The 24677-nt window shown below is 41.6% G+C and overlaps 2 protein-coding genes across 3 annotated transcripts in view; one reads left to right on the top strand and one right to left on the bottom strand.

Moving 5' to 3' along the window:
- FAM103A1 (family with sequence similarity 103 member A1) lies at nt 5531-10894 on the bottom strand. 2 transcript variants are annotated; one of them, XM_005695015.3, is made up of 5 exons: nt 10768-10894; nt 10007-10055; nt 8702-8724; nt 7056-7234; nt 5531-6356 (listed from the first exon to the last, which is right to left on the bottom strand). In XM_005695015.3, the coding sequence occupies exons 4-5, from the start codon at nt 7223-7225 to the stop codon at nt 6170-6172; spliced, it is 357 nt and encodes a 118-aa protein (XP_005695072.1). In that variant the 5' UTR covers nt 7226-7234; nt 8702-8724; nt 10007-10055; nt 10768-10894; the 3' UTR covers nt 5531-6169. The 2 variants fall into 2 exon arrangements, with proteins under 2 accessions (XP_005695072.1, XP_005695073.1); XM_005695016.3 differs by lacking the exon at nt 8702-8724.
- Nucleotides 11241-24677, top strand: part of HOMER2 (homer scaffolding protein 2) — a 126177-nt gene continuing 112740 nt past the window's right edge. The window contains exon 1 of the mRNA XM_013972981.2: nt 11241-11561. The gene's annotated coding sequence lies outside the window, so the exon portion shown is untranslated. The remainder of the gene's footprint in view (nt 11562-24677) is intronic.

The following is a 24677-nucleotide window of genomic DNA, read 5'->3' as shown; positions in this document are numbered from 1 at the left end:
TGAGCTGCACTTTCTGTACTCACATCGGCCCAGAGTTGCCCACTCTACTTCTGGAGGCACAAACCTGATGCTGACTGGGCACTGAGTCTGTGCCCCACCCATTGATGTTTACTTTGCACAAATGCTTTCACTTAATCCTTCAAGGGGATGATCAAATCACTTAAGAGCAATTTTGATGAGGAACAGCTTGTCCTCATTAACCCCCTCCCATGCCATCCCATAAATCTTAAAATCTGAGGGGTGTTATCCACAGCTCATCCCATTTTCCAGTCTGACAGCACTGATAAGGAACTACTCAAATAAGCATGTGTCTCGCACATGCAGGCCTCAGCAGTGTTACCAGCTGCTGAGGTCACTTCCTCTTCAACCCTGGTATATTCTCTACAGACAGCAGTCCAACTGACTGAGACCCATGCAGCCAGCATGGCCCTCCCCTGCCATCTCCACAGCTCATGGGATCTCTGCTACCATCCCTATTTTCCCCAAGAGCTGGTCCCAGTAAAGGTGTCAGACTAGAAGGCTACCTTACAGCTGAATGGTATAGTCTACCACTTGAATCTAGTTGCTGCTGCTGCTAAGTCGCTTCAGTCATGTCCAACTCTGTACGACCCCATAGACAGCAGCCCACCAGGCTCCCCCATCCCTGGGATTCTCCAGGCGAGAACAGGCCCCAAAATAATTTGATGTAGCAAGACCCAGGAAAATATGTTTAGCTATTACAGCATGTGAAACCGAATAGGTCTGAATTCTTAAGTATTAATCTGAAAATATCATTAATTTCTACAGATGTCAAGAATATTTACTGCTGTTGGTCTTCATTCTAAGTTGAAAACTGGAAAATTTTTTAAAGCATATCTAAGTTTATAAATCTACACAGAGGAAACATTCTTTGAGTGACCTATATAATTAGATTTTTCACACAGAATTAACCAAAGCCTAATGTATTTCAAAGTTCCCATTTATATGTATTATTTATCAAATATAATATGTATTTTATTGGGCTCCAAAATCACTGCAAATGTTGACTGCAGCCATGAAATTAAAAGACACTTGCTCCTTGGGAGAAAAGCTATGACAAACCTAGAGAGCGTTTTAAAAAGCAGACACATTACTTTGCAGACAGAGGTCCGTCTTGTCAAAGCTCTGGTTTTTCCAGTAGTCATGTATGGATGTGAGAGTTGGACCATAAAGAAAGCTGAGTGCTGACCAATTTATGCGTTTGAACCATTGTGCTGTAGAAGACTCTTGACAGTCCCTTCTACTGCAAGGAGATCAAACCAGTCAATCCTAAAGGAAATCAGTCCTGAATATTCATTGGAAGGACTGATGCTGAAGCCCCAATACTTTGGCCACCTGATGCAAAGAACTGACTCCTTAGAAAAGACCCTGATGCTGAGAAAGAGTAAAGGCAGGAGGAGAAGGGGGCAGTAGAGGATGAGATGGTTGGATGGCATCACCAAGCTGATGGACGAGTTTGAGCAAGCTCCAGGAGTGGGTGATAGACAGGGAAGCCTGGCATGCAGCAGTCCATGGGGTTACAAAGAGTCAGACACAACTGAGCGACTGAACTGATATCAAATAAGCTTCTTTGGTTAAAACACAGGACAGTGAAAGAAAAAACCCAAAGAAAAATTTCAGTGAATTTATATATATATTTTTATATATATGTATATTATATATAAATATATATAATACATCAATTTATCTAACATTACCAGTCAGTGCTTTAACACATAGCATTTCCAGCTAACTGAAGTTCTCTAACAAGCCACCTCAAACTGGGACTATTTATTTCCTAACAAGAACAAAAATTCCCTTTCACTACAAACGGTAGTGCTAATTAAAAGAAGTCAAAGGTCCAGAGCATAGATTTCCATACATAGCGAAATCTGTGTTTGAGTTGACTGAATCAAACAGAATACAAAGTCTAGGGAAATTTTTAAGGTGTTTAAGAACTATTGAGAAACAAAGTGTAGTGCTTTCAATAGAGTTCAAAATTAGTGATATCAGTAATCTTCAGGGTAAAAGATCATTTCCTTCCTTTTGGGGATTCTAAACTTAAAACTGACATTTCATTACCCTTAACTGTCATAAAGTTTTATATTTCCTTTAGGGGGATAAAATTAAAAGGGAACATTACATCCTTGTCTGTTGAGCATTATGTTATAAGGAATGCAGCTTTGGAAACCAAAACTATGCTGGGAATCTTACCAGCTTCTTCGTATATGGTTTCAAGAACCTAAAAACTATTCTTAGAGCAGTAACCCAAGGTTACTATACTCTGTGCTGTGCTTAGTTGCTCAGTCATGTCTGACTCTTTGCAACCTCATGGACTGTAGGCTGCCAGGCTTCTCTGTCCATGGGATTTCCTAGGCAAGAATACTGGAATGGGTTGCCATTTCCTCATCTAGGGCAAATCCTTCTAGCACTCAAGGAAAAAAAAAATTTTTTTTTTTCCTGTCTTTAATCTCTAGTAAACTGATCTCAAAAGGATACTAATTTGATGTGTTCCATAATCAACATTGTCAAGCCAGTGTCAATTTCCAAACAGGAAATGCCAGTAATTTTGGTTTAACTTTGATATAAACTTGTCTTTCTTCTTTTTGGCCACACCATGGGATCTCAGTTTCCTAACCAGGGACTGCACCCAAGCCATTTACCTAGTCCTAACCACTGGATTGCCAGGAAATTCCTGTCTTCCATATTTGAAGCGTTTATTTTCTGAAGGATACGTTTTATTCTTTTGCTAATCTGTATAGTAGTACACCTAAGAAAACAATCACGTATCTTTAGTTCTCAATCTGCCTACCTCATTTGGGATTCCCTCATAGTTTAGTTAGTAAAGAATCCACCTATAATGCAGGAGACCTGGGTTCAATTCCTGGGTGGGAAAGAACCCCTGGAGAAGGAAATGGCAACATACTCCAGTATTCTTGCCTGGAGAATCCCATGAACAGAGAAGCCTGGTGGGCTACAGTCCACAGGGTTGCAAGAGTTGGACACGACTGAGCGACGAAACCACTACCACATCCTTTATATCAATACTATGCTTTCAGTTCAGTTCAGTCGCTCAGGCGTGTCTGACTCTTTGTGACCCCGTGAATCGCAGCACGCCAGGCCTCCCTGTCCATCACCAACTCCCGGAGTTCACTCAGACTCACGTCCATCGAGTCCGTGATGCCATCCAGCCATCTCATCCTAGGTCGTCCCCTTTTCCTCCTGCCCCCAATCCCTCCCAGTATCAGGGAGGGATTGACCTTTCCAATGAGTCAACTCTTCTCATCAGGTGACCAAAGTACTGGAGTTCCAGCTTCAGCATCAGTCCTTCCAAAGAAATCCCAGGGCTGATCGCCTTTAGAATGGACTGGTTGGATCTCCTAGCAGTCCAAGGGACTCTCAAGTCTTCTCCAACACCACAGTTCAAAAGCATCAATTCTTCGGCGCTCAGCTTTCTTCACAGTCCAACTCACATCCATACATGACCACAGGAAAAACCATAGCCTTGACTAGACAGACCTTTGTTGGCAAAGTAATGTCTCTGCTTTTTAATATGCTATCTAGGTTGGTCATAACTTTCCTTCCAAGGAGTAAGCATCTTTTAATTTCATGCTTTACAGTTTATCAAATCCTTTCCTCTCACTGATTTAATGCAGCACCAATTATATACAGCTGAGGTTTTAATGGTCACAGGCTTTCATTTCCATTCTCAAGCTCTTACATGTCTGGTCACTTGTTTTTATGATAACCCTGTGAGAGCGACAAGCGTATCACCTTGTTATTCCCATTTTTGCAAGTGAACAAATAAGCTCAAAGTTTAAGTGCTTACTTTTCTCAAGGTCAGATACCTTGTAAGACAAACTTGGAGCCAAGATTCCTTATGCTTAGTCTATATGCTATTACAAGAAACTACCTATTTGAGATGAATTTCACTTGACACATTTTTTTCTTCTCCACTTTTCAATGATCCTTCAGTTGCTTTGATGTTCTTTTCTGTCTCTCCCACATGAAGCAGAAACCATGTCTTTTTATTTTTTCCTGGTTTTAAATACACAGGGAGCAGTCTGATGTAACTGCTAATTACACACACACACACACAAACCACCACCACATAAATTACCCATGCTGAATGCAGAAATAACCCATGTTAAAAGGAGGACTCATCATATTTCCAAGAGTTGATACTCAGGCCATATATGCCCTATTGTATCAGTGTGAAAATATTTAAGTACTGTTGGAAAACACTTTTCTTCCAAGCTGTCTGAGAGGCACCCTCCGTGGTCCCTTGGATCCAGAGATCTAACTAGTGTCAATAGCTGGCACAGTAGACAGCCTCCAGGACCCTGCTCCAGAGGTGTGGCCCAACAGGTCAGCAGCTGTGCTTTATCAATTGACAGGTATTTTTAATAACCCATCTACTTTTGGGGTTCCCTGGTGGCTCAGATGGTAAAGAATCTGCCTGCAATGTGGGAGACCCAGATTTGATCCCTGGGTCAGGAAGATCCCCTGGAGAAGGGAATGGCTACCCACTCCAGGATTCTTGCCTGGAGAATTCCTTGGATGGAGGCAGCTGGCAGATTGTGACCCATGGGGTCACAGAGTTGAACACAACTGAGTGACTAACACTTCCACACTTCACTTTCATACCTGCTTTCAGAAAGGATCTTGGGCTATAGCCAAGCCATTCTTAACTCTCTGGGCCAAGTACTCTACTGTAGTAATAAAGACCTATCTTAGTATACCACCACTGGCTTGTTTCCTACTGATGTAATTAAGAGGGCTATGGGGAAAACCCTTATCTTATTGTTAACATTTTATTTATAGCTGAGTGTGAGTACTTGGTTTATCAAATCCTTTCTAATAGAACAGTTACCTGAAAGGATGGCTTTGCAGGAAGCGGGTGTAGTGGAGAGAGTTAGATCCAGAGCATATAGGAGAAGCAGTATCTGGAGATGTCAACCTCTAAGCAGAGTGCTAAGAAAGAAGGCAGCAGAAGGCAGATTCAGGAAGTTCCCTTTTAATATCTTTGACCTATCATGAAACTTGTGCTCTTAATATTACTCTTAAACCAAATGAACTTTTTTCAAGAGATATGAGGACAGAGCAGTAAAGCTCATCTCACTGTATTAATGAATGGACTAACTACCAAAATTTGAAGGAGAATACTTACAAGTATTTTATTTAAATAAAACCATTATAATGGCCATTAAAATGATGGGAAATATGGTGCTCATTCTGAAAGAAAGTTTCAGCATGACTGGATTTACAGAAGAGGAGGCAGCAAAAAAATCTCACCTCCAGCACATCTGGAGGTGAAATAACATTGTAAACTCAACCTACATTAAATACCATAAAAGTAAACAGAGTCAAAATACAGCATTATTTACATATAACTGAGAAGAAAGGGAACATTAAACTTTTGCATAACATGTAATGTTTATGTTAGCAAAAGCCTTAGTGTTTGTGTAAAATGACTTGTGTGCCTTAATCCCACCTACCACTACATTAAATAAGATACTGAAACTGAGACTGATTCCTTCCTGATTTTACAGCTTTATTCTTGATATCCCTCTAAAGAGAGACCAAAATGATTGTGAAAATGACTCATACCTGTAGAGTAATTACAAAGTTCCACATTCACATAACAACAAAAGCCAAATGAAATATACTACAATTGTTTTACCTTTCAATTACTACTGTGTACAATACATCATCAGTAGGCATAGTGGCGCATTTAGGAGCTGATGTACTCCCTGTGTAAAATTTTAGGAATGCGCACATCCGAGTGCAGGGATACTTCCTCATCTTACAAATTAAAAGCAAGCATTTTCTACATAAAATTTTTATTTCTGTGTAAAACAAAGACAACTCCTGGAGGTCTAACAAGGAAAATTATATACAACATTCAAAGCACTATTAAGTCATGAAACAAAGACGAAGCTGAGGTAGAAGTCAAGCAATATAACCCACAACCTTTTTAGGGGAGTATTTATTTCCAGCAACCATCATGTCTCTCCAGTAAGATCTAATTTTTTTAAATTCCCAAGTTCCAAAAAATTAATAATCCATTTTCTACAATCAGATGTAAAACCATGACCAACAAAAGATACAATGTAAACTTTTGTCATGTTAACAGAGTAAATAATTTTACTAAAAGTTGCTGACACTTCTATCAGTAGTAGCCATAAGGAGGCCTTTGGTTGTAACCATAGTGTCCATATTGATGGGGGTAGTAAGGTTCTTGTCTGTGCTGCGGGTAGTTGTTACCCCAGGATCGTCCATGCCATTGATTGGATCGATTGTCACTTGGCCACCCCCGTCTGCTATCCCTACCTCTAAACTGTCTGTTATCTTGCAACCTACAACAACAAAACAGAAATATTTTTATACTTTCCTTAAAAACACATGAGAAATCTAGCCTGGTACATTTCATTTCTCAATCTAATACTCAGTAAACAAAATAGTAAAAACCAGTTTTCTTTAGAGTGTTACTGCACCAGGTATTCAAAACTCTCCTAAAATCCAGATCCAGTATTATACTGGATAGACTTTGCAGAGAAGAGGTAAACTAAGGCTGCAAACTCAAAACAACAGGATGGTTCTGAAGCAAACTAAACCTATTCAGTTGTTCAAAAGCAATATGGTAATATTCCTTTTATCTATTTTGAGGTATTAAATGAAAGTAATTTCCATTGTATAAACTTCTTTCTAAATGTAAACCAAAACAATACCTTCTTTATGGAATTTAATGTAAACGTTTTGTAGAAGACCCTAGGTTTTTAAAGCATATTTGCCAAGAAAATATTAGTCCAGAGAAAGAATATTAAAAAAAAAAAAATACACATACACACAACTGCATAGCAAGGGGAAAAAAATATGGTGCTTACAAAATAATAAAGCAAATATTTATCAGGCACTTAAGCAGTTACTAGGCACTCAGTATAGCACACTGAACAAAAACACTGATGGCTGCCCTCACGGGCCTTGGGGGCTAGATGATTCGAGCTGTCCTCTCCCAGATCAGCCATCTGCATTTACACTTCTGAAGTAATACATACCGATTGCCTCTATTTCTCAGGCCGCCACCAGCTCTGCTATTCCATTCCTCAACAATCGGAGGAGACTCGGGAGGGCGTTTTAAGTATTCTTGGTATTCTTTGTCATCTTCTGTGAATCTACTGGCAAACATCTCTTCAAAATTTGGAACAGCTTCAGAAGTGTCAGTCATTCTGAAATTCTGTACAGGTTTTTAATATGTTTCTATTAGAATTTTTTTTTTAAGTAACACTATCTTTACCAGATAGTGAGAAAATAGGAAGTAAACACTTTTAGGGAGAGTATGTGTAAAGCCCTTGCGTACCTTTAAACCTAAGACAGGCTAGATTCAATTCAGTGTTTCTTCATTACTATAATAGAGGCACTATGCTAACTAGGAGCCTGGGATACAAAGATGAACAATATATCATGAACCTTGCCCACAAAGAGCTCTCAGTCTGGTAGAATAGATAGTTGTGGTATAAATATAAAGGGAGGAGCAGCAAATGTCAAGAAATTCAGCTGTAAAAGTGGGCAAGAGTCAAATAGTGAAATTCTTTATATTTAAACAACTCTGCTTTTTCTGAGGCAAAGGGGTGGTTTAAGTAGGGAAGTCTCAAGAACAAATTTACCATTTAGAAGGATCACTTTTCTATTAATAACACAGTAGAGAACAGATTAGTGAGTTTAAGGGCAGATTACTGCAATAATGCTGAGGATTTAATCTGAGGCATAGACTGTGAAAATAGTTTTAAAAGAATTCCAAGAGGAATCAGTCACTGAGTAGATGTTACGAAGAGAGGGGATAAAGGATAGCTCCTAGGTTTCTGGCCAAATAATTGGTCAGGTTATGGTATCACAGGAACGAGAAAGTGAAGGTAGGTGAAGATCCACACTGAGGTAAGTTCGTTATGATATGTATATCCACATGAAGAGTCAGTTCACAGTTTAAATATCTGGGACGGAGAACTGGGTGGACAATGAATGCAATGGGAGACATGAATTTTGCTGGTGGATAATGCTGTGAGAAAGAATGAGACTCCTCAGGAGGGCTATGGAAAAAGAAAGAGTAACAAAAAACAATCCTAGAGAACATCACCATATAAAGATGATAAAGAAGGGATAAGAGGAGAACCCCAAGAGATTATCATGGAAGGCAAGAGATTAAAGAGTGAAAGGTCATTAGTGTTGAATAGTAACTGGAAAGAACCAAGAAGAAAAAATTAATTCGATTTAGCCATTAGGAGCTGATTAGAATAGCAGGGATTAAAGCAGGACTACAATTAATTAAAAAGTAATTGGAAAGTAAGGAAATAGAAATCTATACCGATTAGTCTATACTAAGCTTTCAAGAGGCCTGGCTGGAGATACACACAAAGGGCAGTAGCTAAGGGCTTACTGGAAGATTATCTCTTTTTTTCCCCAGACTAAAACACCTGATGGTTGGTGATAGGAAAATACAAGAAGAGCCAACAAAGAAAGAAAAAGACTGAAAATACAGTGAAGTGAAGTTGCTCAGTCGTGTCCACTCTTTGCAACCCCATGGACCGTAGCCTGCCAGACTCCTCGGTCCATGGGATTTTCCAGGCAAGAATACTGGAGTGGGTTGCCATTTCCTTCTCCAGGGAATCGAACCCAGGTCTCCCGCATTGTAGGCAGATGCTTTTACCCTCTGAGCCACCAGGGAAGTCTCTGGAAAGACAAATAAAAAGGCCTTTAAACATACAGCTATTAAAGTCGAGGGTAATTACTATAGAATGGTATCTATTTTCTTTTTTTCTCTAATACATTCTTATTCTAGGTGTTCTGACACATGAAAAGAAGTACTATAAATATTATCTAACGGCTATGAAAACAGAATTTTTTTTCAGCTGAGTTTTCCAGGGCAATTATGGATTCACATTTGAAGCAGTATTTAACTAAATTTTCAGAGAGCCCCCTACCTCTGAGAAAAGATTTTACTCAGGCTGCAGAAGGCGTAATCCTTGAGGAACCAAGGAAGAAAGAGTTCACTTCTTTTTATCTTCAACCAAGATCTGGAAGCCAGCCAGCCCTGGAAGTATTTTGGAGGTAGCCCCCGATACCCTTGGGCTTCCCTGATAGCTCAGCTGGTAGAGTCCACCTGCAATGCAGGAGACCCTGGTTTGATTCCTGGGTCAGGAAGATCCCTTGGAGAAGGGAAAGGCTACCCACTCCCAATATTCTAGCCTGGAGAATTCCATGGACTGTATAGTCCATGGGGTTGCAAAGAGTCAGACAGGACTGAGCGACTTTCACTTTCACTTCACCCAATGTCCAGTCCTTCCTTGATGCAGTCCCATCCCCTACCTTTCCTAACCTAAACCCTATCTTTCTATTCTTTGCCTCAAGACATTTTATGATGTGGGGCATATGTGACACCATGTTAAAACTTTAAAACCAAATCTCTCTTATTTGACATCCTAGAATTATTTTTCTTCCTGTATCAATTCAGTTTGTAATAAAAAGCTTTTGTCAAACAGATGTGATATTAGAAGACAGCTTTTTCATTAGTTTGTCTTTCCTCCAAACTCCTCAAAACTCATGCGAATATTTATAATACTACTGTCATCCCAACGAAATTACACAAAGATTATTATTCAGATTAAAGAAACAGTATCTAGATGTTTTAACTTCTTATATGTCTTATTAAATACCAGTGTGTCTGAGATTGGCAAACAGCTGTCAAATTCTCAAATCCAAGGTATAGTTGAAGATAGATTCAGCAAATTAAAACCGTGCCTCAATTTCTACAGGAATTACTGGAATCACCAGAAAGACGACCCATACCTAACCATAGGGATGATAAAAATCATAAGGCAAGGCAAATGTGCTACTGTATTTTTATGTTCTCCCAGGATCCCCCTCTCACAAATAAGCAAATGTTTATCATCTTTATCATTACTGGTGAGGATGAAACTTAAATAGGATTTTAATTGATCCATGCTTTACTCACCTCAGGGATTTGAGGCGACTGTTCTGTTTAATGTTTAGATTGTGTAGCTCTGTGGAAAGAAAAACAATAAACGACTCCCTTGAAAGAAACTCTCAAAAGGTGTGTGCCGCGGGGACGGGAACCGTAAGGGTCTTAATTAAGTGGTAGGATTAAAAGACTTCCGGCGCTAATTTGAAAGAGGAAATTGGAGCTGAAAGTGCTACCAAAGAGCTAGAAGATGCTACAAGACTTGTCCTCTGGGCCTTCAAAATCAGTCCGAGCGTGAATAATAACTTAACAAAGGACGTTCTTTTCTGTTAAAAACAAACACAACAACAAACAAGGTAGGTGTGTACTCGAGGACGGCTAGTTTTTAGGCCCTGAATAAAACCACACGGAACTTTCGCTGTGGGTCACTAACCTCGGAAAGGACTACCCAGAACCGGCAGTCATGCCCTGAGAGATGAACCCAGAGAATTAACCGACGAAGACACCGACTGAGAACCGCTGCGTTTCTCAGTTCTCTCTCGGAGCTTTGACTGTTGGGCTCCTTCTAAAACACCTCGGCCCCAGGCGCGAGGGAAATTAGAGGCCGTGAGGGGGAAGCGGCTTCTGGTTTCTCCAAAAAGTCCGGTCCCAGAACTGCAGAGCCCGAGGACACCTCGCCGGCCACTCAGTTCGGCCTGCCCGCCCGACTCCCTCCTCCCCGCGGCCCGAACGGACTCCTGCGCCCAGGACTGTGTCTATCCCGCTCAGGGCTCCGGATGAGCAGGGAAACCTACCTCCGGTCCAGGGCGCTGGCACAGTACCTCTCTGTACACTCCTTCAGCTCTCCCAGGTAACACAGCCACTTCGGCCAGAATCCGACCGCCTCCTGACTTCCGCTTCCGGCGCGCTGAGGCCGAGGCTGGCCTGTGAAGTCTCGCGGGATCTCCAGCTCTCCGTGTGCATTTTCCCCAGTTTTCTCAATGCCGATGGCTTGCGCGGGGCTCTGCGAGAGTAGTTGCTGCTGCTGCTGCCAAGTCGCTTCAGTCGTGTCCGGCTCTGTGCGACCACATAGACGGCACCCCACCAGGCTCCCCCGTCCCTGGGATTCTCCAGGCAAGAACACTGGAGTGGGTTGCTATTTCCTTCTCCAATGCATGAAAGGGAAAAGTCAAAGTGAAGTCGCTCAGTCGTGTCCGACTCTTCGCGACCCCATGGACTGCAGCCTACCAGGCTCCTCCGCCCATGGGATTTTCCAGGCAAGAGTACTGGAGTGGGGTGCCATTGCCTTCTTCGGCGAGAGTAGTTAGGTCGGGCTAAAAGTGTTGATGCTTTCCGTGCGCTTCCAACCGGCCTAGTGACTGGCAGGAAGAGACGCATCGCTGTATTTTGAGCCCTCTTGATTTGGAGCCGGCGACGGCTAGGGACGAAAGTTCTGGAACTTCTCAGCTGAGAAGGGCGGGAAAAGCTGCTTTCGGCCGCCTGCGCCGAGTCTGCGTGAGGAACTTGAGGCGATTGCCGGCCGAGTAGGCGCGAGGGGATCCCTTCAGCGATACTACACCCTTCACTCCTGCTCGGGCGAACCTCAGTAGTAAGATTTCTCTAGTCCGTTCTGTACCTGTTTTTGCCGAAACACTGCCCCGCTCTGCTCCAGCTTAAGTCGTCAGTACCCAGCTCCCTTCAGGAGGCTTGTCCGTTTCTTCTGGAATGTTCGTAGGTGTATAAACGCTGACTATTCCGCAGAGTATTTTGGCCTCCTTCCTCCCGAATTGCTTTCCAGAGTGGCTCCCTCATTTCGTTAATACTCTCATGAGTTTCCAGCTTGGAAACATCAGTGTTTCTATTTGATGCCGTTTCTGTTTTCCCCATTGATACTGACCAGCGTTTTTGGCCTTTCTCAAACAATAGAAATTGATTAGTGACAAGAAATTCAGGGGAGGCTCTGTAGAGGCTTATGTCTATATCTTGGGATGTTGACATTCTATCCTTTAATTAAAGCTGAATGAAATAATAGCTCCATCTAGAAATAAGTTTTCCTTCTACTGAATGTTCATTATGCTTTGGAAACCATTCTTAATCTGTTCATTCAGTACCAGTTTCTCAGTTGGAACTTCCATTTATGTACAAGTCTTTTCTCCCTACTAGACCATAATCATTCATTTCTGCATCCTGAGTGTGTAAGGTAGTGCTTTGTATAAAATAAGCACTCAGTGTTTGTGGAATGAACGATGAACTGTGAATGTCCCAATCTACGTTTTAGAGACATTATCCTAGCTCAAGTGTGAAAGATAGTATGGATGAGAAGATAGGATAGTCTTGGTGTTGGGTAATAAAGGTGAGAGCAAAAAGACCAAGATTACAAGAATTGATTGGTATAGTAGCCAAGTGGATGATGGGAGAAAAGAATCAGGAGGAATCAGAAAAGACCAATTCTTTAAGTCTTGGAAATTGTAACTGAGAAGGGATGTGCATAGCATGTGTCGGTTTTAAAACAAAAATGAGCTCAGAGCTCAAAAAAGATTTTTAAAATTTGAGATAGTAGTGAAATATTCAGAAGAAAAATCTTAGGGGGTTTTTAGAAATACAGGACTAAAGCTGATGAAAGAGAAGTTGTACCTAAATAGGTAAATGTGTGAGTCATCCATGAAGAAACAACAGTTGAAAACATCAGTGTATATGATCTTTCTGAAGGAGAAAGTATTTATAGAGAAAAGCAGAAGGCCAAAACGTACAGCTCAGGAAATAAGCCACATTTAGGAAGGGGAAATAGGAAACAATAAACTTCAAGGGGAAATTGGAATAAAGATGGGTAGCAATGTAACAGTTGAAAAACTCAGGCAAATGCTTGCTTGGTTGGTATCAGCAGTCAGAGACAATATTTGGGAAATCAGTTTTTGAGTCCAGCTTTCTGATTTCTTTGTGACTTTATTATAGTGTTATTTCTAGGTAATGAAAATTTACATATAAAAGAGTATATTTATTTTCTTTAAATTCCAAAACTGCACTTAGGAGCTCCTAGGCTTCAGAGAGTTTCTGTGAAAAACTGGGGATGCCAGCCAGTTTTCAAATGAAACTATCTATGCACGTAATATTTTCTCATATTCTGATATCTTGTCAGTTACTATATTTCACTTTCTGGCATCACTGAGAAATAATCTATTGTGTGAAAGGGAATTTTCCAGTTAACTGACAGTCTTTAAGCACCAAAACCTGTTCACTGGAACCACTTTTCTAGAAATATATGTAAAATGTAGTACTTACTTCTGTACCATAACCAGAGTAAGTGGGCCATAATTTAATCTTTGCCTGGCAATTAAGGAGAATTGTTACAGCATCAACTGCTTGCCCAGTGGCTCAGTGGTTAAAGAATCCACCTACCAGTGCAAGAGGTAAGAGTTCAATCCCTGAGTCATGAAAGATCCTATGTAGAAGGAAATAGCAACCCATTCCAGTATTCTTTCCTAGAAAATCCCAGTGGCCAGAGGAGCCTGACTACAGTCCATGGGGTCACAGAGTCAGCCACGACTTAACGACTAAACAACAGTAATAACAATTCTATTCTGCTGGGTAATAATGTGTTTGGGGCCTGTTAATACCTATGGAAAAAACTACCTTTTATTAGTTGACTTTGCTGTTTCTGTTATTACTGTTGTAGCTCAGTGTTTTATCTTCTCATAGCTTTATAGATTGACCTAATTTGAAGCCTCACTTTGACCCAGAGATCTAGAGGCAAACACGCTAGCAGAAGTCCCAGGGGGAATTGTAGCAGCAAAGAGTTTTCTGAGGCTGTTAGTGAATTTAAGACAATAATCATTTTTAAACTGTGACATTTATCCACTTTAGCTTAATCACACTTTGCCTTGTATTATGGTTCATTATGTATATAAAATCACAATATTGAAGTGGTGAAAGGATCATCTGGTTGAATGCTTTTTTTTTTTTTCCCCTCTACTAAAGACCCCCAAGACATTAAATAACTTCTCCAAGGTCACAGAATTGATCAATGACAGAACTAGATCTTTAACCTACAGGCATTCTTCATTAGTTTGACATCTTTTTGAGTGTTAGATGCCAGGTACTGTTCTAGGCCCTGAAAATATCAATGAATAAGGATAAAAGCCCTGCCCTCATGGAGCTTCTATTTCTAGTGGGGAAGATAGACAAAAAAAATGAATATGTACATGCGATGAAGAGTAATTAAGCAGAGTAAGAACACAGAGGGTCACAGGCTGCTGCTTTGGTTAGCATGGTCAGCGAGTGTGTACCTGATAGTTTTCATCTCAGCCCATTTCCTTATATGGTGGAGTCCCTCTTTTCTCTCCTATCATGAAGGTAAAAATTGAATACTTTGTTTATTTTTAACATCCATACCATTCACAAGGGAGTAAAAAAATCTCTGTCTCATTTCTGCGACAAGGCAGATTTGCTGAGTTTGTAGTTTCATAGACTATGCCCAGTGGCACAATTTAACTTCTGTTTCTATAGCTTGAGTTGGAATTACCGGCTCCTAAATATTCTTTCGTCTTTATATTGTGTTATTCAAACCATTTCCCCCTTTCCACCCCACCCACTCTACTGCATCACAGACACACCAGAGCACAAGGGTGGAACTCAATCAATGAGAATTTTAAAATGATAATCTTCCACTCATTTTTCCTGACCTGCAAAAAATCTCATCGTGTTTCCCTGCTCTGATTTTAGCTTCTGCAAATTGGGAATAATAATCCTTGTTGATTGTCTGCTTTGTAAGATTCTTGTAAGAATTAATCATTGCATGTATAAAGCACTTTAGGTGCCAGTGAAGAAAGATGCTATGTAAATTATAATGATGAAGTTATTATATGTTACATAACGGTTTAATCTCCAAGAGGGAAACCTTTCAAGTTATAGGAGGCATTGGTTTAGAGCCACATTTGTACTCCTGTGGCTTTAATTACATGGAATGGTTTTGGTCAGAGATGATAGGATCTTAATCCAGTTCTCCATCTCAGGGTCGGCTTCCCACATCCAGAGTCCTTTGTCTGGGGGCCTTTATTCAGGACACTGCAGAAAGCAAGCCAGTGTTTATTGCAAGTTTGTTTGCTGTCTGAGTATTTCTAATTACCCTAGAAGCCAGGTGGTATTGTTAAAGAAATCACAGAAGGAGAGAGAAGCAATCTTGGGGATGACAGAACTATGAATTGGTCTTAGTAGGTTGGACTTAAGTCTTTTCCAATTCTAAAGTGTGTGATTGTGATATGAAGCTGTTTTTTCCTCCTTTTCCCTAATGTTATATGAGTTAAGGACACAAGCTATGTTTTCCAAGTAGACATAATTTCTTCCCATTTCTATTCCATTTGACAGGCCTACCCACGGCTAAATGATGGCTCCAATCTTCGTTATCCTTCCTTTGTATTTTTGGTGACTGTTTTCTCTGTGTGCTCCACTGGCTAGCTCTAGTCATCAGTACTTGGTCCTGTCCACCTCTTCCTCAGATGTGTGTGTTACCCTTAGAAAGGACCTTGGAAGTGTGAAGAGGCCAAGAGGCTTGTCCACAGTTTACTCTCAGCCATTCCTTCCCCCATAACACCATACTCTCCCACCAGGTACTTTTCTAGAATGTTTTCCAGTGAAGTGATGCTCACAGTTTGAGTGTTCAATGCATTTTCCAAGCACGCGAAAGAGGCATGAGTAAGTCAGGATCTCTGTCCAAGGGTGAACTGCTGCTATCTTACCCATTAAAAAAATTTTTTTTTACCATTTATTTAATTGGCTATGCCGGGTCTTCATTGCAGCACATGGGATCTTTAGTTGTGGCATACAGATTCTTTAATTGCAGCATATGGGACCAAGCTCCCTGACCTGGGACTGAACCCAGGCCCCCTGCATCGGGAGTGTGGAGTCCTAGCCACGGGACCACCAGGAAAGTCCCTTACTCATTTCAAGAGGGCAAATCTCTAGGTCCCATTCCTGGGTTTTGGCAGGCTCACTGTCCTTGGTGACAGGTGGCATAATCTTCCATTTTGTGAAGCCCGCCTTGCCTGGTCATCTTTCAAAAGAAAGATACAGAAAAGCCCCATTTTCAAACAGATGTTCAGACAATGAAAATGTCTTCAAAACAAGTGAATATATTCTAGGGAGTAGAAAGAGGACCGGGCAAGGAGTCAAGAAACTTGACTAAATCAAACTATTACTCGCTATGGATTATCATGCAGACCAAGGCCCTCTCTGGGCCTTAGTTTTCTCATTTTCTTATTTTGCAGATAATATTGAGGCTTCAATATCAATTCCGTTGATTTCCAAATCTCACAGGGAAAGACCTCTGGTGCAGGGTGCCCTCTTTCTGCCCCCTTCCACCTTTCGTCTTCCAGTCTCTTGCTGCTGTGTCTTTGATCAGTGTCCCCTCAGCTCTCTGAACATCACTCCTGTAGTTATTCCTTCTCTTCTCGGTTTTCAGCTCTCCTTCTGGAATGGCTCCTCCCACCCCCAGCACACCATGTAAACTTGCTCAAGTTTCTCCAGTCTCAAAACAAAACTGATACCCTGCCTCAATCCTGTGTCCTCCCATAAAGATCTCGGATCTCCTTTCCCCCTCATGGGGCACATCTTACAAAGAGTGCCCACAGCCTCAGCATTCTACCGTCCCCTCTTTTCTGTCCACTGCAGTCAGGTTTCTGCCCACAGACACGCCACTGAAACCACACTGGCAAAGTTCCCCAGACAAAGTTGACCTAGGGCCAAGTTCAGCTGCTGTTGGTTTAAAATCTTCAGTTTATTTAATATCTGGGAAGCATTTGACACTTTTATCTCCTCCCTCCCTTAAATCTTCTTCTCACTCTGTCTTCAGATTTCTCATGATTCTTCTCTGCCCTGGATTGCTGTTTCTTTCTCCTCGGCTGACCCCTCATTCCCGTACTCATGGCCCTGACTCTGCTCTCCTGGTGTTGCCCTTGGAGACTCAGACTCTGCTGTGACTTCAGCTTCCCACTCTGTGCTGATGACTCAACAATGGATATCCCCAGACATATCTGAGCTCTACACTTGAAAGTATTGCTGCATGCTAGAAATTTCTATCTGGATGTCCAGCAGACATCTCCAGCACGTATCTTAATGTGAATTCATCTTTCTTCCTGAACTTGTTCATCTGCCTCTATCTCTGTTTTCAGAGAATGATTCTTTCTTACCCACATCAGAAACCTGGAAGTCACCCAGTCTCCCATCCTACCCGCCCAGGCCCTCCCCAAGTCCGGTGGACTTCAGCTCCTGACCACCTCTTCTATTTATTCACTCCTTTTTCTTCCATCATTCTCTTAGTTCTGACCCTCATCCCTTCTCATGCAGACCAGGTGATGGCCTCTAACTGGTCCCCACATATAGTCTGTGCATTTATCACAATGTATTGTAATTTGTTTATGTGCACTTAAATGATAAGCTCCTTGAGAAAAAGGCTGTATCTTTCATGCCTTTAGCAATTAACATAGAGTCTGGCAGCCCATATATATGAACATTATATGAATAAAGTTCAATAAATGTTTATTGATCTTGCCCCTACCTTCTTCTCCATTGTATGTTAGACTAATCTTTTCCTGCTTCCCTCTTAGTTGGAGAAGGCAGTGGCACCCCACTCCAGTACTCTTGCCTAGAAAATCCCATGGACAGAGGAGCCTGGTAGGCTGCAGTCCATGGGGTCGCTAAGAGTCGGACACGACTGAGCGACTTCACTTTGACTTTTCACTTTCGAGCATTAGAGAAGGAAATGGCAACCCACTCCAGTATTCTTGCCTGGAGGATCTCAGGGATTGGGGAGCCTGGTGGGCTGCCGTCTATGGGGTTACACAGGGTTGGACATGACTGAAGCGACTTAGCAGCAGCAGCAGCAGCCCCTCTTAGTACACACTCTACCTAGGTAAAGACTCAGCTCACCTCCTGAGCATAGCGCATGTTCCCCAGACACCCGTTTATCACGGCACCCGCATCACCTCGCTGAGTCTGTTTCCATGTCCGTCTTCCCTGTGAGTGTCAGTGCCGGTAGTCTCTGCCTTGCCAATGCCTAGCCCCAGGACGGACACACGAGGCAGTGAAGAAGCCTTGCGACTATATGAAGGAAGGAGTTAGACTTGCTGAGCTTCAAGTTCTCCAACTCCAAATCTATACGGTTTGACACAAAAACTGACATAATCTCAAAGTTTTCTCCCAGCAGATGGTCAGAACAGTCGAAACACCAATTCAAACAGTTGGCAAATACAAAGGTAAACATTTAAGAAAGTGAGTCAGAATGAAGGTGAATCCTCCAAAAGGAGTGAGAACATTGGCAAAACAGTGTCTCCATGTAGTCACAAGCACCCCCTTTGCATCTGATGGTGGGTTCCATATGTTCCTTTCAAGGCGTGTGACACATATGCCTTGTGAGCTTCTCAGCAGGGTGGGTGACAACCTACTGATGACTAAACCCCCACTGGCTAGAAATGAGCTGAAGGCGTGTTATTTCTCTGGAACAAAAATTAATTTTTTTCTTCAGCACTTTAATTTGCTCATTTTTGTAAACACAAACTTTACTCATTTATTTAATATTTGTCTCTGTTCAGTTAGAACCCTAGGAAAAATCCCTAATCTAATGACTTAAGATTTGCAACTTATTTTTTCACTCCACAAGCATTTATTAACACCCAGTATATATTTGTAGGCTCAGTGTTGGGGGAGTGAAAAGATTTTTTAAAATATAAATCTTAAGATCTAATTGAAGAACCAAGCAGAGGATATGGATGTAGATATGCATAATGTAAAAGAGCACATGGTAACCTGATGAAGTGCAGGAGAAGGCGATTCCAACCAGATATCCAAGTACGAGAGGGGTCAGAGTGGAGACAATATCAGCTCAAAGGGAAAGCAACCAGGAGAAATTTACTGAAGGTGGTAAATCTCCAATAAGCACAGCAACACACAGAGTATATGGATTGCCAGCAGTAGCACTGGTGTGTAATTTGGATTCGAGGGGTAGAGAGGATGGAGACTGGTCATCCTTCTGTCGAATGCGCTTCAGAGAAAAACAGACTGCTCCATCTCCCCCTTCAGGCCACCTCGTACTACTACTCTCTCCCAAGTCCCCTTGGGGGACCCCTGACCCACTATCATATTTGGGGTACAAGCTGTGATCCTGGCTCACTTGGGGAAATGCACGTCTCCCTTCAGAATTTTGCACGTTCCAGTTAGACACTGTCAAGGACTGACTCCGTTTTCCCCAGGGCAAACAGGAGTCGGCCCCCACCCACAGGTAGGTGGGCATCTCCACAGAAGTCATCAGCATCTGCAGATGGGGAGACTTTAGCCAAGAGAGAGGTTCAGTTTCCTAATTTCTAAAATGCAATTATGATAATCATTTCCACCACCTACAATGTAAGAATGAACTAATTCATTTTTTCATCACTTTTCCAGACCAAAGGAGAACACTCTGACTTGGCTGATTTTAATAGTAGGAAGAGGTTCTGATGCAAACATTTCACAATAGTTCTGGTAAAACAGCCCTGTCAAAATGTGGACACCTCTACTGCTACTATTTATTGAGCATTTACTATAGGCCAACCAGCTGGGCAACACTTTTATGTTACCTCATTTTATCCTCACAATAACATACCAAGGTAGATATCTCTTTTTAAAAATTTTTATTACATATTTATTTTTTTGCTGTGTAGCTTGTGAGATCTTAGTTCCCCTACCAGAAATTGAACCTGTGCTCCCCGCAGTGGAAGCACAGTGTCTTAACCAGTGGACCACCAGAGAAGTCCCTATCTTTTTTTAAAACAAACAAAAAAAAACAGCAAGGTTTAGAGATGACAGATAATTTGTCCAAGGCTACACAAGCAATCAAAAAATGAGGTTTGACCTCAACTCTCCTATTTCCATAGAAGGGACCCCAGAGAACCTGAAGAACAACATATTTGAGCTGAAGTGTTTTTTTTTTGAGAAGTAGCTGTGTGACAGGCTCTGTGAGGAGAGAGTAGAATGCAGATGTTCAGTGACACCAAAAGTTGCTAAAAGTCGTGAATCATTGCTAACAGTCATCATGAATCGTACTCTTACAAAAAGTGACTCTTGTGATATGTCAGTTATGTGGGGGAAGGGGTGAGGGGGGAGGAAGAGAAATGATGAAAGCAGCTTTGAACCCGCTTGAATATATGGCTAGCACTTCAGTGAAGACCTGGGGTAACTGGCCGTGGAGCACAGAAGAGAAGATTTCGGCCTAGAAGATGTGAGGAGTAGGAGTGAATAATTAAAATCTCTGTGTCCAAACACCTAACTCTGGGTCATCTGCCTGCTTGACATACCCCTGGGAAGGGTGGCAGTCCTGACGTGAATAGTGGCTGTGCAGAAACAGCTGGTTCTCTGTCGCGCTTGTATCAGTCCTCTTCTTCCACAGAAGCGAGTGGGTTTTCAGGCACTGGTTCAGACCTGCACTGACAGAGTCAGAGTTTAACAGCAAGAGCCATCAGTTTTTGATTCCAGGAACGCTTTACAGTCTATTTGAATTTTAAAATAAATTCTGCATAGCAGGTTGTTGCATTTAAACTGTCAGGTATAGGCTGGCTAGCCACCCAGGCTCAGGGTTCTTGGTGCCAGAATTACTGACATTTATTTAAAAATGATGTCAAAGTTAAAAAAAAAAATAAGATACCTTTAGTGGTTTTGCCTTCCCAGCAGCCTCTACCCATCCCCTCCCCATCTCTTTCTCTCTGTATATGTATGTGTGTCTGTTTGTCTCTCTGTCTCCCACTTTCTCTCCTCCACCCCTTCCCTTGTCCGTCCTGCCTCTGACCACCGCTTCTTCCCTCACCTAGTTCAGAATTCTTAAGAGCGGAAGGACAGGAGTCCCCAGCATTAGAAACAGGAACCGTGCCCTGCTGCCCTTTAGGAAGCTGGCACAGCAGGAGGAAGCACACAAGCTCCCTCTCCCCTCCCAGAATGATTAATTACCTGCACCTGCAGTGTGATCCTGAGCCCAGGCCTCAGCCGAAAAATCCAGAAATCAGAGTTGCTTGTTACCAAGGATTGACTCTGTTAACCGAGCTTATTTAACCAAACCCCCATTCTGGTTTCTCGTTAGATCAGATACCAGCTTGTTAATTCACAATGAGAAATACACCTTCCTTTCCATCAGTACCTCAGTATCTGGGCACCACTTGGAGCCATGGACTCCGGCCTTGCACCTCTGCATCCCTGGAACACGGTGCTCCATAAATATTTGCCAGACTGAATTGAATTTTGCCAGGGATAAGATGTGTGTATCTTCAGCCATTTTTAGTCAAACAGAACCTAGAGATATTTTTACCCCACATATTAGTTTAGTCAAATGTTTCTGAGCCACAAAGATCCTTGCAAACACTGCAAGGCAAGATTTATGAAGTAGCCATTTTTAATTTTTTTTTTTCTCCACACAGCTGACTTCATCATAAAGAACGTTCATCTCAGGGGATTTACCTAGCAAGATATCATTCTACTTCATTTTGTGTTTCCTCTTTTCCTTTACATCCAAAATGAATGCAATAAAGGATCCCACTGTGCCCCAGGTAATAATAGCACAGGCAACTATAGACTGTCCACTGTGTCCCTGAAATAGATTCTCGGGTAGAAAGAACAACAGCCCTGTCATTTAGTGAGTGCTACGGGAAGCAAGGATCAGAGCCGAGACACAGAAAGACTTATGAGTCAGTGGAGTCCAATTTAGTCTTGATGAAAGCACAAGGTACATTATTAGATCCATTTTCAGGGAAAATTGTATTGTTGGAAAGAAGAGTCCTGTCCATTTGTCAAGCCCTGTCACTAAGGTTCCTGGGGATAGGGACCTCTTCTCAGACCCCCCAAAAGGCTTTCCCTTTTCTTGGTTCTACGGACCCCGTTAACTATAGCCCGCCAGGCTCCTCTGTCTGTGGAATTCTCTAGACAAGAATACTGGAGTGAGTTGCCATTTCCTTTTCCAGGGGATCTTCCTGACTGAGGGATTGAACCCGGGTCTCCTGCATTACAGGCATATTATATACCATCTGAGCCAGCAGGGAAGCCCCTGATATATAATAAATACTCCTAAAGGTTTCCATACCCATGTGACAGCTCTGTCCTCCCCTTTCCTCCAGCAGGTAGAGTTTCTGATCTGAAGTTTAGGAGATTTTGTTCAAAACTCTTGGCTGCCATGACCTCTCTCTGAGGTCAGTGTGTCCAGGACTCAGCCCTTGACCTCTTCTCATTCTCCATGCATGCCCTTCATGTGAATTGTATTTATTCCTGTGGCTTCCACTGTCATTTGTGTTGCTGGTACCCTTGACCCTCAGTTATGGTGTATGGTTCTGCCTGTATTTAGACATCAGTATGTTCTGTGCACGAATCCTCTTCCATTCCTCATTGGATATCCCATATCCCTTTTCATCAAGCTGCCTGTTCAGTTCAGTTCAACATTTACTGCGTATGTTTGGCAGGGTTCTACTGTAGTTGTCGAGGATACCGAGGTTCCTTTCTATTTAAGTGAATATTCGTCTAATTAATTTGCAGGGTTCTTTATTTTAACTATCCAGTCATTGTAGTAATCCCTGAAGTCTTAACTATCAGCTACTGTTCTCTTTCTCTCCCTGCATCCTCCCTAAGATTATTCATTAGTACAGTTTCAATTTCATAGAGATAATTCTCAAATATCCATATCTGATTCCAGCTATCTTACCTGTCTCATTTAATGTATGCACTTCGATGTCCCTTTGGGTCCTTAAAATAAACAGCTGCTGTGGCTTTGGTTTCTGAATCTCTAAAATGCAGAAGTGAATGGGGAGATAATTTAGTAAGTTGCAATGTGTCAATACAGTGCAGCTTTTCGCCTCTATTTAAAATGCTTACAAACAACTGTGGATAATTACTGCTTCTCTATTCACTTTCTTAAGGGAGTGAGATGATCAGTTATGTCTCGCAGGGGAAGGTGGAAGAGAGACAGCAGTTTGCTGTCACCTTGCAGCCACACCTAGTGAATCCCCAAAGATTTCTCAGAACCCTTCAGTTTCATTCTCTCCTCTCCCTTCCAAGTGCATGGCTGTGACAAGAGCTGCCTTGGAGTTGAACCTTTAATTTGCCTTTCTCCCCTTCTCCAGAGTACTTTTAAGACTGTGAGCTGCCTGAGAAAAGAACCATTCACTTCTGTAACCCCAAATAGTAGAAGAGCATGCAGTTGTAGAAAGAAGGAAGAAGGTCTTTCTGTTCTGTTATAGGACAGAAAAAAAAAAAGGCTGACTGCAAATCAGTGAATATAGAGTACTCCATTTAAGTAAAGATGGGGAAAAGGAACTTTCACTCTTTGAAAGGATGTATGAGAACCAGAATGCCTCCGAAAAGGGGACTGTGCACTGGAGGAAGAATGGTGGGAGGGAAACTTTTCACTGCAGACCCTTTTGTACCTTTTGAAATCTAACCCTGTTGAATTATTCATGATAAAAAATAAGTAAAATTTAATTTTTTAAAAATATGTTGAATGTATTTGAAATATCCAGAATAGGCAAATATGCAGAGAGAAAGCAGATTAATGGCAGCCAAGAGCTAGGAGGAAGAGGGAATGGAGAAGGATGGCTTAGTTGGGTCTGGGCTTTCTTTTCAGAATGATGAAATTACTCTGCAATTGAATAGTGGTCATAGTCGCACAACATTATGAATGTACAAAATGCATTATATACTTTAAAGTGGTTAAAGTGGTGAATTTTGTTACAGGAATTTTACCATAATTTTATATATACGCTGAGTCACTTAAGTTGCTTCAGCCCATATATATGGGTATGTATATATATTCTTAATGAGTAAATGAATGAATAAAATGCCTATTTTCAGATTTATATTAGATATCAATGAGATATCTGTGTGATGAGGTATCTCTGCTTTGTGAAGTTTTCAGTGGAAAATTCCAAATGTATACAAAAGTAGAACAGTGTCATGGATCGTGCTTACCTAGCACTCAGCTTCAACAGTTAGCAATTCATGGCAAATCTGACTCCATTTATACCTGAACATTTGTCCTTCATACCTACTGGATTATTTTGAAGCAAATTGTACATATTTCAGTATGCATCTCATAAAAGCTATTGACTTTTTTTTAAAAAAAAAGCTTATAGTGCATTATCAACCTAAAAAAATTAAGTTATTCCCTAATGTCATCAAACAGCAGTGTTTATGTTTCCTAGATTGCCTCACAAACATCCTCCTTAGGGCTGACTTCTTGCTCTATGGTTTTAAAGTGACCAATCTCCTTTTCCCAGAACTGACCAGGTCAGCTCATTCTTAGCCATAATGAGATCTGGAGGAATTTAAAGTTTCTTATCTGAACATCTTGAAGTTGGACAAGATGCTATTAAAGTTCTATTTCTATACAAACATTTTCTAAAGAGTTTCTGATGAGGTCTTTTGCCTGCTAGGGCCCACAGTGCTGTATGGCAGCAGATGTCAGTCATGAAATGCCAGTGTAATGATTGAAATCTGAATTTGAGAGGCCCCAGTTGGGCACTGGAACTCCCCAGCAAGAACCTCTTTATTCTCCCTCTTGATTAGTAACTTAACCATTCCTGAAAGTGCAAGTTTGCTATGACCAGTGTGTTCTCTTGGCAGAACTCCATTAGCCTTTGCCCTGCTTCATTGTGTACTCCAAGGCCAAATTTGCCTGTTACTCCAGGTGTTTCTTGACTTCCTGCTTTTACATTCCAGTCCCCTGTGATGA

This window comes from Capra hircus, chromosome 21, assembly GCF_001704415.2.
Source record: "Capra hircus breed San Clemente chromosome 21, ASM170441v1, whole genome shotgun sequence".
Taxonomy (NCBI): Eukaryota; Metazoa; Chordata; class Mammalia; order Artiodactyla; family Bovidae; genus Capra; species Capra hircus.
Note: the sequence above shows the minus strand (reverse complement) of the source record. Positions and strands in the feature narration are given on the sequence as shown.